Source organism: Capra hircus, chromosome 2 (assembly GCF_001704415.2).
Source record: "Capra hircus breed San Clemente chromosome 2, ASM170441v1, whole genome shotgun sequence".
NCBI lineage: Eukaryota > Metazoa > Chordata > Mammalia > Artiodactyla > Bovidae > Capra > Capra hircus.
The window spans coordinates 44,891,762-44,905,900 of record NC_030809.1 but is presented as its reverse complement, the minus strand read 5'-3'; the positions used below and the strand labels follow the sequence as shown (position 1 = coordinate 44,905,900).

The 14,139-nt window shown below is 35.5% G+C and overlaps 1 protein-coding gene across 1 annotated transcript in view; it reads left to right on the top strand.

The window, feature by feature from the left end:
* BMPR2 (bone morphogenetic protein receptor type 2) overlaps nt 1-10,750 on the top strand; it is a 156,491-nt gene extending 145,741 nt beyond the window's left edge. Inside the window, exons 12-13 of the mRNA XM_013971139.2 lie at nt 857-2,136; nt 3,411-10,750. Of these exons, the coding sequence (XP_013826593.1) occupies nt 857-2,136; nt 3,411-3,661 (1,531 nt within the window). The 3' untranslated portion in view covers nt 3,662-10,750. The remainder of the gene's footprint in view (nt 1-856; nt 2,137-3,410) is intronic.

The window sequence follows — 14,139 nt, the reverse complement described above, 5'->3', positions numbered from 1 at the left end:
ATTCATTTGTTTGGTTTTTTAGATTCAACATAAAAGTAAAATCATATAGTGTATTTGTTCACCTATCAGTGAACAATATCAGGTTGCTCAGATATCTTGGCCTGGCTTTTATTTTTTAAAACATAAATATATTACAGTATGCTGCCCAAGAACCATCATTCTCAAGATGTGATAGTGTAAAACCCTTGGTAAACTGGAGAACAGTTCTGAGTCTTAGATTTTATTTTATTTTTTTATTCTGAGTATCACATTCTGCCTTATACTCTAGGCTCAAGGACTTCCATTGATATGGCTCAGTCTCTACCTAGATAGATATGTTTCTTTGCTAGAATATGCCACTTAATATAGCACTTTGGAATAGCCTAAAAGCTTGTGTTCTTTTTACCATTTGGAACTTAATTGGTAAAATATTTGTTGAGTAGCCACTGTGTATCTAGAATTACAGAAACACAAAAGACAAGTGTCTTGGTTCCTTCTTTCCTGGAAATTTATGTCTAATTGAGCAAATACACAAATCATAAAGACATATTTGCTAACATTACAAAACTATAGGGGAGATTTTTTAAATTAATAACTCTTATAAACTAAAATAGTGAACATCTATAAAAATCATATAGATCCACATCAGTTTTCTGATAGGCTTAAATGGCATTAAACTAGCCTGTAGCAAATTATTAGTTAATATTTATCAATACTGGATTAACATTTGGTTAGAATTTTTAAATAGCTTCAAGAATAACGTGGATTAGGAATAAAAGAGAAGGCAGTTTGTACTTTAAATATCAGAGTTGTTAAACTTGAAGAGTCACTTTGTCATAAATGTATTCTCAATGTGACAATTTTTTCTTTCTTTAAGCAACCTTTCACACAATAGGCGTGTGCCAAAGATTGGCCCTTATCCAGATTATTCTTCTTCCTCATACATTGAAGATTCTATCCATCACACTGACAGCATTGTGAAGAACATTTCCTCTGAGCATTCGATGTCCAGCACACCTTTGACTATAGGGGAAAAGAACCGAAACTCAATTAACTATGAACGGCAGCAAGCACAAGCTCGAATCCCCAGCCCTGAAACAAGCGTCACCAGCTTGTCTACCAACACCACAACCACAAACACCACTGGCCTCACTCCAAGTACCGGCATGACCACTATATCCGAGGTGCCATACCCAGACGAAACAAGTCTGCATGCCACCAATGTTTCACAGCCAGTCGGGCCAACCCCTGTCTGCTTACAACTGACCGAAGAAGACTTGGAGACCAACAAGCTGGACCCAAAAGAAGTCGATAAAAACCTCAAGGAAAGTTCTGATGAGAATCTCATGGAGCATTCTCTTAAACAATTCAGTGGGCCAGACCCACTGAGCAGTACCAGTTCTAGCTTGCTTTACCCACTTATAAAGCTTGCAGTTGAAGTGACTGGGCAGCAGGACTTCACACAGGCTGCAAATGGCCAAGCATGTTTAATTCCTGATGTCCCACCCACTCAGATCTATCCTCTCCCCAAGCAACAGAACCTTCCTAAGAGACCTACTAGTTTGCCTTTAAACACCAAAAATTCGACAAAGGAGCCCAGGCTGAAATTTGGCAGCAAGCACAAATCAAACTTGAAACAAGTAGAAACTGGAGTTGCCAAGATGAATACAATCAATGCTGCAGAACCTCATATAGTGACAGTCACTATGAATGGTGTGGCAGGTAGAAACCACAGCGTTAATTCCCATACTGCCGCTACTCAGTATGCCAATGGGGTAGTACCATCTGGCCAGACAGCTAACACAGTGGCACACAGAGCCCAAGAAATGCTGCAGAATCAATTCATTGGTGAGGACACTCGGCTGAACATTAATTCCAGTCCTGATGAGCATGAACCTTTACTGAGACGAGAGCAGCAGGCTGGCCATGATGAAGGTGTTCTGGATCGTCTTGTGGACAGGAGAGAACGGCCCCTAGAAGGCGGGCGAACTAATTCCAACAACAACAACAGCAATCCATGTTCTGAGCAAGAAGTTCCCACACAAGGTGTTCCAAGCACAGTAGCAGACCCCGGACCATCAAAGCCTAGAAGAGCACAGAGGCCTAATTCTCTGGATCTTTCAGCCACCAATGTCCTTGATGGCAGCAGTTTGCAGTGTAAGTGGAGGGATTGTGTAAATGGAGGGATTTTGAGACCATTTTAATATACTTAGCTAGAAACAGATTATGTTTCAGCTAGCAATTATTTACTTTTACCACATTTGGTTGGATTTCAAAAGTAATTAGACATTTGTTTTTAAAAAGATAATTTTTTTGCTGATAATTGAAAAGTCAGTGTCAAAATAATCAGAATAATTACCAACTTAATGTGTATCTTATGTAGCTTCTGGCTTATAATGCAGCTCACATATTTGCTGTGCATAGTTGAGATTTTGTACTTTCTAGTTTAAAGCATCCGAGTAAAATGATACCAATACAACTTTAGAAGCACTTTGTTTATTATATACACATTTAGGCTTTATCAGACTAATCTTAATAAATCTGAAAAGTGCAGAGAAAATTCAGAAAAGTCACTGTAAAGAAATTACAAAGTTATTCTTGGTTTTTCATGTCAGTTTTTTTAGGAGCTGTGTGCCTGTGGCATTGTGCTATGGGGCCCTTAGCCACTTACACAAATAACTTGATACTTGGTTTATGGCCCTGAGGGATTATAACACAAGACAGAAGAGCTCACTAAAATCTTCACTAAAGACAGGAGAGCTCACTAAAACAGTCATTATTATACAAAATGATATTTCTTTTAGACTGATAGCAGTTACGAAGAAGTCACATTTTATGTTTGTTGTCAAAGACTACAAAATGGGCTAATGGGATTAGGTTGTCAAAAAATCAGTAGAATCTAGTCCCTTGCTTGAGTAGCTTGTATTGAAGAGTTGACATAAATTATAGCAAGGGTCTACATCTGTAAAATGTCTTGTCAGTTATGGGAAGGGGAAATTACTAGAAAATTTACACTCGTGTTTATGTCATTCTTCTGAAAAATAATTATATTCTAGCTGCCTGCTTTGATCATGAAATAGAAAGATTAAATGCATTTTGCCAAGTTAGGATTTCTACCAATAACCAAAGGATTTGAGAATATAGTTGAGAACTTGGAATTTTCTCCTGTGTTTTTGCTTTTTTAGGTTTTTCTGTATTTTCTTCCTTGCCTATGAAATAATTCAACCAATTATAGAAACATTATGCTTAAAGAGTCTCAAAAATAATTTGGTAAAGTTAGAAAAATACTATCTGGCATCATGAATTTCAAGAAACGTCTGGTAGCTTCTCCTGTAGACATTCATTTGATCTCTTTTCCATTTACAATCCTAATTTTCACTTTTTAGTAGTTTCTTTATGTATAGTTCATTTTTCTGCACTTTTATTTTCAGTAGGTGACTCAACACAAGATGGCAAATCAGGATCTGGTGAAAAGATCAAGAAACGAGTGAAAACTCCCTATTCTCTTAAGCGGTGGCGCCCCTCCACCTGGGTCATTTCCACTGAACCACTGGACTGTGAGGTCAACAACAATGGCAAAGACAGGGCAGTGCATTCCAAATCCAGCACCACTGTTTACCTTGCAGACGGAGGCACCGCTACGACGATGGTGTCTAAAGATATAGGGATGAACTGTCTGTGAAATGTTTTCAAACCTATGGCGTGAAATTATTTTTTGCATCATTTAAATGTGCAGAAGACATTAAAAGAAAAAACTGCTTTATCCTCCTGTCAGTACCCCCTCCTACCCCTGCAACAAGGACTTGCTTTAAATAGATTTCAGCTATGCAGAAAAATTTAGCTTATGCTTCCATATTTTTTAATTTTTTTTTAAGTTTTGCACTTTTGTTTAGTCTCGCTAAAGTTATATTTGTCTGTTATGACCACAGAATTATATGTGTGTGTATCAAAAGTGGTCTCAAAATATTTTTTTAAGAAAAAAAAAAGCAGAAACAATGTATTGCTGATAATCAGTTTGGACCAGTTTCTAAAGGTCATTAAATCAGAAGCAAATTAAGACAGGTTTGACTGCAGTGGTGTCTGGTATCCATGTTTTATTTCTGGGCACAAGCTAGTTTGTATGTTGATACGTTCCTGAACGCATTATCTGTTGGACATTCTTTTCTCTGTGTTTTGTTTGAATGTGCAATAGTCTATAGGCCACAAATAAGCTTTCTCATAAGCTCTCTTCCTAACAGAGCACACATTCTTCCAAGATCTGAACATTTTCCTTCCCCACCCTCCATACTATTGGCAGGTAAGTTTTTTGACAGTGAGTTTTTGCACAAGAGAAAGCAGCTACCTGATTTCTTGCTTTCTCTCTCCTTATGGGGAATGCAGAAACATTGTCTCAAAGGGCTCTAAAGAAGGAACTACCAGAACCTAATTTGAAATGCCATTTCTTTTATCCTTCCAAATCCTAAACATTTCCTTCCGGGCATTTTAATAAACATACTTGGTTTCTGGTTTTGGAAGTTCGTAAGAGCACAGAACAAAGAGCAAGTCAAATATTAGCTGTTTTCCATTTTATTTTTTATATATATGTTCATGTTCCATATTCATTTATTTAAGAAGCACATTTTTATCAGAAAACTTATAGAGCTTTCCTTATGGAATTTTTAAGTAGGTAGATCATTAATACAATGTAGTATTATAGTCTTCATTCTCTGAATATGCTGTGTTTGACATAAGTAAAATTACATCCTGTTTAAAATAACTTCAAAAGTAATTCATAGTTGTGAGCCTGTAGTATCTTTTTTTATTCTTTTCCCAAACGAGGCCTGGTAACTTTATCTGGAAATTATTCCTTTTCCCATGACCTAGAACACTGTGTGGAAAAATCATTCAACTGGCATGCCAAGTCCCTGTGGAAGGAAGAATTGCTGCCAAACCTATCATTTTTGAGCAGACTGAGACTTACCTCTCTCTCTTCAAAACTGTGTTTCTTCACTAATCTTATTTTCATAGTTTTTCCATTTGCCAGTTTTTACATCATCTTTGATACATGAGCACCATTTTATGATTTTACATTATATTAGAATGTACCTTTTAGTGATAACGTCATGTATATTCAGATCATGTGTTTTTTTTTAAAGCTTCCTTTGCTTCTTTCATTAATGATAATCATCTCTAAAACAACCTCTGCATGTTTTTTCTTTTTAAATAAAGCACTTTATGTCAAATAAGGGACTTTTTTATAAGCACAAATTATTTTCTATCAATTTGCAAACAGTGAAGAGCTCACTTTTTCCCCCAGGTTCTCAGATTACTTCATAGACTTTCAGTTCTAAGATTTCTCTGGAAATAAAAAGCTCACAGGAAAACACAAATTCCTGATTGAGATTTTTATCTCCTGAACAAAGTTTTCACTCTCAAATTCTTCTATCTGCATCACTTAGCTAAAGACAGACTCTATTTCTCAATTTGCTATCCAAAATGTGTATGACTTACTTGTGTCTATAAGCCTTCTTTTGTTTGCCATCTATTGTGATCTTATGAAGAGAGATGTCACAGTGCTTAACCATGTATTCAGCTGGATTGCTGAACACAGTTTTGAAATCTTAGAAATGACATTATTTTGCTAGTGCCCGAGATTTCCACCTTTTGTATTTTATTGGCCCTTCTATTCATTCAGACCCTTAATATATTTTTCAGTCATCTGGCATAAAAATTTCTCATTTATTTTTTTATCTATGTAATGATTTATTTATATTTTTTCCTGTAAAATTTCCCTTGGTTCTCTTAATTTTAAATGTCTTCCAACTGAACTTCAGGATATTATTTTTAAGCAATTGTAGAACATCTTTGAGTCAAAATAAATTATATTTCTTCTTCAATTGGAAGCATCAAAGATAAATGACCATTTGAGGTCTAACTGATCTTTTCCAGACAGAAGAAGAGTTGCCTTACATTCTACTACACTGTGTTTGGGCCAGTTGATTGTAAGTTTTTCAGGACTTTTTGGTATTTAATAGTAAAATGCTGTCAAAAATTGGTATACCAAATTAAAAGAACTCCTTATGGTTTCCCATTTTATGCAAGCATGCTTAAAACAAATAATTTTCTTTCTCTTTTATTAGCAGACTTGGTAAAGTAGGAGAAATAGAGAGTATAGATCATTTTAATTTATCTCAGACTGATTTAGAATCTGTTTGAAAATATACAAGCGAGCAAAATTACATAAAATACTAATTTGCAAACTATTTAATAATAAATATCTTAAATCTAATATTTAAATGTATTCAAAAATTTTTGCATGTAGAAAAGCATTTGGGCTCCTTTGAATAAGAGGCCATTCATTTAATGAAAAAAATACTAAAATTCAACCTTAAAAGTATTATAACCTTAAAAGCATCATAATAGGTAATCAGAATAATTCCCTTAACTATCATAATTGTATATCAGAACTAAGTCTTTGAAAGAACTTAATTTGAATTGAATGTAGACAAAATGATTTAATGATAGTCCCTAAAAAGTTCCCTCTTTTTAAATGCGTAGTTGCGGGAAAAAAACACTGGTGTAAAAAGTTATGGGAAGGCAAAGGAGTAGATACAAATAGTAATTGGCCATTTATTACATACTGAATGCTGCTATATAAATACATTATCTCTTTGATTCCTCATGACAACCATACGAGGATTATGGTTAACATTCCCATTTTACAGTAGGGGAAGTTGAAGCTAAGAGAAGCTAACTAGTTTGCCTGAGGTCTATACCTTGTAATTGACAAAGCTGAGATTTTTTAACCTAGGCTTGCTCTCTTCACATCTCTTTCATCCACACCACACTGCCTACACGCTGTATGACAGAATGCATGACAGACTAACATTTTGTAAGAAATTTAGTCATTGAACTCCAGCACAATTGTGGCTTGAATATAAGCCAAACCAGATACCTTAATGGCTTTAGAGTTAGGAAAACATAAGAAGATGTACGGACATGTCTGTGGTGTTTGTTGCTTGAGAAATAGTTATTAATTCAAGACAAAATTCAATCCCACATGTGCCATCATGAATCTTAAAATCATTTAACTTCTCTTCACTCCCGACATCCTTATATTCCAAAACTAAATGGGAAAGGCAAAGGTGAAATTGTGGGAACAGAGACCTTTTCCTGAACTGATTCCATTCTTGATGCGGTGGAATTAATTTAATGTGTCCCATCAGTCCTTGCACTTCATTTTGAAAATTTCTACTTTTAATGACTTTAGAAAATTTTACTAATCCAGAGAACTAATAGAAGAGGCTATAGGAAGAATAGAAGGAAAATACTGTTTTTATAAAGCAATTTGTATAGCCTTCTTAGGTGTATCCACTCACTCTGGAAAATGTGTTGGTTCTGAATGTGACAATAATTAAATAAAGGTAGGAACACTCAAATAAGTATGTGTTTCAATGGGAATTATCACAAAATTTGGCAAGTATGTTTATTTAAAATATTTTCCATCCTGGCTTCTAAAGCCAAATGAAATTCAACAAACTTTTTTTTTCTTATTTATAAAAATAAATATTTCATTGGAGGTAATTAGCTCCTAGAATGTGAAATTACATTCTATTTCTATACAACCTTTTATAAATTTATGTTCAACTTACTACCAGTTGTATGCAGGCTATTACATATCAATAACTATTCACAGATTGCTATATATATTACTCTATCTTCCAAGCTAACTTCTTAAACTATCCATACATGCTGGTTGATTATCTAGATCAGTTATCCTAGAAATTATGTAATTCTCCCATAGACACCCCAGGAGTCTTTCAGAGTAAGATTTTTCTAAATATTCGTATCTTTTACTGTCAGTTTGCTCATCAGCAAATAAAAGTTCATTTTAACTTTTAGATTCTGAACTATGTAAACTTTAGCCAAAACTACCTTCTGTGATCCACTCCTAGATGATAATCCTTGATTAAGTAAATCTGGCAAATCACTGTTTGAACTAGTTTACAAATATTATCAAAAGTAGGCTTTTCTATAGGTTCCCTGATTAACATGCAAAAAAAGAGGAAATCCCAGGATGGCACTCTGGGTCTACTTTATTTCATTCGCCTCTTAGTTTCTGTTTGCTCTGTCCCTTGGTTATCTGACTTGCAGTCTTCTGTGTCTGGAAGGTTTTCTTCACATTTATTCTGCTTCCCTCCTGTTTAATTTTGTATCTGTTTCTCTTAACCAGCAGATAAAATAAAAAGGAGAGTGACCAACTGGTCATCTTCTCCAACATTTGTTATTCAGTATGCTTCAAGCTTCTTGACACTTAAGTCTCAGTTCTTCACACAAAATTTATTTTGTTCCTTTACCATTTTCTCAGTTTTTACTATTTTTATACCTACTTATATTTAGAACACCTAAAATTATGCTTTGTTATATTCAAGTTCATTACTCCATTTATGGTTTAAAAGGGTAGAATTGAGAATTAAGATGTTTCCATTTGATAGTAGATCTAACCATCAGATTGTCAGCAAATCAGCACTTCAGTTTATATTATCTAACTTTTTTTTATCAAACTGTGGAGTTCTGTGATTTTATACAATAGTTTATAACTAAAAAGCCATGCATACAGAATTGTATATCACTTTATTGTTATTTTTAACCTATATTGCAGCAGGCTTAGCATTATGATTGAGCCACAACATTTTACATATTTCTGTGCATCAAATATTAAACACAAAATGCAAGATTAACTTTTGAAAGCAAACCCTACAACAATCAAGTATTATCTACAAACTTTTTTGCAGACCACTTTTGAAATACTTGTCATTGTTTTGCAACATAGACTGGACTATAACAACTTTCATTTAACTTTTAAGTGACTGGTTAAAATTGAGTGTTGTACGTATAAAGAAAAGGTTTATCTCATGGCTGGTAACATTTGAAAAGTAAATATTTAAGAATTTATGCTGTGTATTAAAATTATGCCCCAAATAAATATATGTTGAAAATTCTGATTCCGTTATTGCTATGATATCCATCGTGTTACTATTAAATGTTATAAAATTAATTTTTTAAACTTAATTTGAGACCCAGATTGATTTTAAAATCTGGGTAAGAGACAAAGAATCTTATCACCGATTAGCATGTCCAGTTTATGACAATATTTAAGCAAATTACTGTATTTTAAACTGCAACTTGTTTTTGTCATTAATGTTTTAAAAGGCAACATGTAGGTTTTTTCCATTTTATTTGTACTTTAAGATTTCAAATCCATCTTCCTGTTTTAGACTCACTCTGTAGACATAATGTTACTTAAAAACTCAGGGTCCCTTTCATCCCTTTGCACATTGAAAAACTTCAATCGATAGCAAACAAGCAATTAGATACAGTTGAATATTTAAATTTTTGTTACACACAGAGTTCATTTAATGTTTCATCTTATGATTTTACTTAACTTACATAGATACCAGATTTCATTAATCATAAAACTTGCCCAGTTTTATAATTACAGAATAGAGGGAAATGACTCAACTAATTCGCTACATGTTGCAGCATATGTAGGCCTTAGAGCTGAAGCGCAGTCTTCAACTCGTTTCTGTTCTTTGGTTAAATAGTTAAACATGAGACAGTTCATTTCATTTTTTAATGGGGGAATTTGGTAAAGTAGTTCCTCAGAAATAAAATTTTTTAAGAGGTAATTTAACATTATTAAACTGTCTTCAAAAGTGAACTAGTGAGTTTATAGCTTTAGTAATAGCTTGGATGGTTTTGAGAAGGTAACCTACGGTAACCTATTTATCATATCATCACATCCAAATAGAATTTTTCTTCCAGACAAGTTCAAGCTCCAAATTAGTAAGCTGTACATTTAAAATCCTTGCAGTGACGTTACTTGTAACAAGTCTCTTGTCTCAGGCTCTCCACCTTATTACCAACCCTCTGAAGTGTGATAGGGAAACACATTTTTAAAGCTTAACAGTAAGAAAACTGAAATACTAATAAAAGATGAACTTCAAAAATAAGTCCTGGTTTAATGCTAAATCGCTTGGAGTCTGTGGCTTTTCTTTTTCTGGTCACATTTATTTATTTAAGCAGTTTTTGTATGCCTTGTCATGTTTCCATAGAGATCATATTGTGTAAGTGTTTGTATAAGCTGGAATCATCCTTAATTTTCTGTTGATAATTTTTCAGATGAAGATAAGTGGATAATTGTAAAATACACTAACTCTTAGGGTGTTGTAGTAGCTGAAACATGGAAATGTGTAGCCACCGTGCTTTTTCTAAATGGACAGGAGAAACATAAGCTACAGAGTATTCATTTCTGAGGATGCTTTTCTCTAATGAGAAAGGCTGAAAAATATTGGCAATTCCTCAGAACCCTCTTTCTTGTTAACGGGTATCTCTTGTTGGTGTGTTTTGCTCTTACATTACCAATAGAATATCATATATGAATTTATGAATAATTGCTTTCAGTTATTTTGCTTTTGTATAAGCCGTCTGAGACCTTGCTATGCTGTATAAGTTGTGTTTGATGGATCGGTGTGAGTATGAAATAAAGCAAATCACTTTTCTTTTGTATTATCTATGGATGCCACTATGAAAGCTGACATTAAGCCACTAAAGAGTTTTCTATGAATAATTGTAAGTAAATGCTTTGATATATATAAACCTAAGTAAAAAGATTGTATTGATACAGAGACATTCGAGAAGGAGATTTTAAGGGAGTTCTTTAGGTTTAAAAAAAGGCTTGCTGTAAAATGGTGCATTATTCCATTTATTAAAGATCATATTAATGACAACAGTGATTGTATCTTGATTTTATGAGGTTATCAGCAAATATGATTGTTAGTATGATATTTTAGGTATTTTGCATCAGAATAGCAATTGTTTCATATAGTATGACTTTCATTACTCAATATGATACATCAAAAAAAAATCAACTAACATTAGAATAATAGTTGCACACTCACTGTATGCCAGGTATGGTGTTACTTATTTTATGTATGTTGGTAATTCTTAGAGCAGTTCTCCAAAATGCATATTACTATTTCCATTTTATATAAAAAATGACTCAGAGAAGTCAAACACCTTGCCTAAAGCCACAGGCCTTGTAAAGATGAGATTCTAATGTATTTTCCATTTTGCTTTTAACTATATAGTTTTCAGTTTCTGGTTATAGGAAGAGAAACTCAAAATTAAAAATGGAAATCACCTAGTAGCTCAGTAGAGTACCCAGGAACATAACATGAAGCAATTTGAGATTACTGAAAAGTTACCAAAACAACTATCTTTATTGGCCTGACAATGCAGTTGTGCTTCACAGCATCAAATAATCTTTTCAGTTAGACCTTTGTATTTTTAGAAGGAACTTTTGCTTGAGGAGAAGCATGGTCTACTCCCATTTGCTCCCATTTGTTACCTTAAAAAATATTGTAGGCGATAAGAGGTGTGGGGTATCTTTTTGCTTTTGACTCACATGCCCAACCTTAACAATATAATGTTACAGGGTATCATTGCAATTCTCTGTAAAACCCACTATGTAATATTCAAGTTGATTAACTAAATGTCCCTGAAGAAAATATGACCTGGGGAAAATGTATAGTAATGAACTGCTGAACCTTTAGTAATGACTAGCCACAAGTAAAATTACTCTCATTTACATCTACACCTGTGTGATTCATCTTCCCAGTTTATATACTTCTCTGCAAAGGGCAAACTTAGATAGTGACTAATCTGTTTTTATCCTTTCGTGCTGTACTCAGTTGCTAAGTCATGTCCGACTCTTTGTGACCCCATGGACTGTAGGCAGCCGTGCTCCTCTGTCCATGAGATTTTTCAGGCAAGGATACTGAAGCAGATTGCCATTTCCTCCTCCAGGGTGTATCTTCCCAACCCAGGGATCAAACCCACATCTCATGCGTTGGCAGGTGCATTCATTACCACTGCACTGCCTGGTGTCTGAAAGTTAAGGCCAAATTCCATATTAGGGCGGCCTTTATTTTATTGGTATAATGTAAATAATATATTCACTTTCTTAAAATTGAATCATTATTGTGTACTGAGTGTGACATGATTCCTGCCCCCCAGGAGCTGAAGCCATCTTGAGGAGAGAAGGCTCCTCCAAAAATGGTGACATCAAGGAAGATGACATGTAAGTACCCAAATGGTGATAAACTACATGTTCAGTATGTGTTCTAAGAGTTAGGGAAGACCAATGAGGGAATGATTATTGAGCTGGGTCTTGACAAATGGGATTTCAATATGGAAAATGAAGGCATAATACTTGAAGTGACCAGAAATAAAGGAGCATAGAAGATGGATGTAAAGCAGAACATATAGAACAAAACAGACATTAAGACTTTGGAAAGCCAGGTTTTGGACTTGCTGTCATAGACAATAGGGAGGTTGAAGTTTCTTAGGTAGGAAAGGCCTAGAAGCAATTTGGAGAAGTTTAGAGTCACAGATGGGCAGGATAAAGTAAAGGAGGGTGGTTGGACTGAGGGCATGAGAGGAACTTAAAGCCAAATGCGATTTCAGTTATCAGTAAGTTCCTTTTTTGAAGGGTCATCAAAAAACTTTTTTTTGACACCTGTTGTGTTGCAAACACTGTTCAGTTGCTCGGTCGTGTCCCACTCTTTGCAACCCCATGAATTGCAGCACGCCAGGCCTCCCTGTCCATCACCAACTCCCAGAGTTCACTCAGACTCAGTCCATCGAGTCAGTGATGCCATCCAGCCATCTCATCCTCTGTCATCCCCTTCTCCTGCCCCCAGTCCCTCCCAGCATCAGTCATTTCCAATGAGTCAACTCTTCACATGAGGTGGCCAAAGTACTGGAGTTTCAGCTTTAGCATCATTCCTTCCAAAGAAATCCCAGGGCTGATCTCCTTCAGAATGGACTGGTTGGATCTCCTTGCAGTCCAAGGGACTCTCAAGAGTCTTCTCCAACACCACAGTTCAAAAGCATCAATTCTTCAGCGCTCAGCCTTCTTCACAGTCCAGCTCTCACATCCATACATGACCACAGGAGAAACCATAGCCTTGACTAGACGGACGTTAGTCGGCCAAAGAATGTCTCTGCTTTTGAATATGCTATCTAGGTTGGTCATAACTTTTCTTCCAAGGAGTAAGCGTCTTTTAATTTCATGGCTGCAATCACCATCTGCAGTGATTTTGGAGCCCAAAAAAATAAAGTCTGACACTGTTTCCACTGTTTCCCTGTCTATTTCCCATGAAGTGATGGGACTGGATGCCATGATCTTAGTTTTCTGAATGTTGAGCTTTAAGCCAACTTTTTCACTCTCTTCTTTTACTTTAATCAAGAGGCTTTTTAGTTCCTCTTCACTTTCTGCCATAAGGGTGGTGGTATCTGCATATCTGAGGTTATTGATATTTCTCCCAGCAATCTTGATTCCAGCTTGTGTTTCTTCCAGTCCAGCGTTTCTCATGATGTACTCTGCATAGAAGTTAAATAAGCAGGGTGATAATATACAGCCTTGATGCACTCCTTTTCCTATTTGGAACCAGTCTGTTGTTCCATGTCTAGTTCTAACTGTTGCTTCCTCGCCTGCATACAGATTCCTCGAGAGGCAGGTCAGGTGGTCTGGTATTCCCATCTCTTTCAGAATTTTCCACAGTTTCTTGTAATCCACACAGTCAAAGGCTTTGGCATAGTCAATAAAGCAGAGATAGATGTTTTTCTGGAATTCTCTTGCTTTTTCCATCCAGCAGATGTTGGCAATTTGATCTCTGGTTCCTCTGCCTTTTCGAAAACCAGCTTGAACATCAGGAAGTTCATGGTTCACGTATTGCTGAAGCCTGTCTTGGAGAATTTTGAACATTACTAGCGTGTGAGATGAGTGCAATTGTGCGGTAGTTTGAGCATTCTTTGGCATTGTCTTTCTTTGGGATTGGAATGAAAACACCTTTTCCAGTCCTGTGGCCACTGCTGAATTTTCCAAATTTGCTGGCATATTGAGTGCAGCACTTTCATAGCATCATCTTTCAGGATTTGAAATAGCTCCACTGGAATTCCATCACCTCCACTAGCTTTGTTCGTAGTGATGCTTTCTAAGGCCCACTTGACTTCACATTCTAGAATGTCTGGCTCTAGATGAGTGATCACACCATCGTGATCATCCGGGTCGTGAAGATCTTTTTTGTACAGTTCTTCTGTGTATTCTTGCCATCT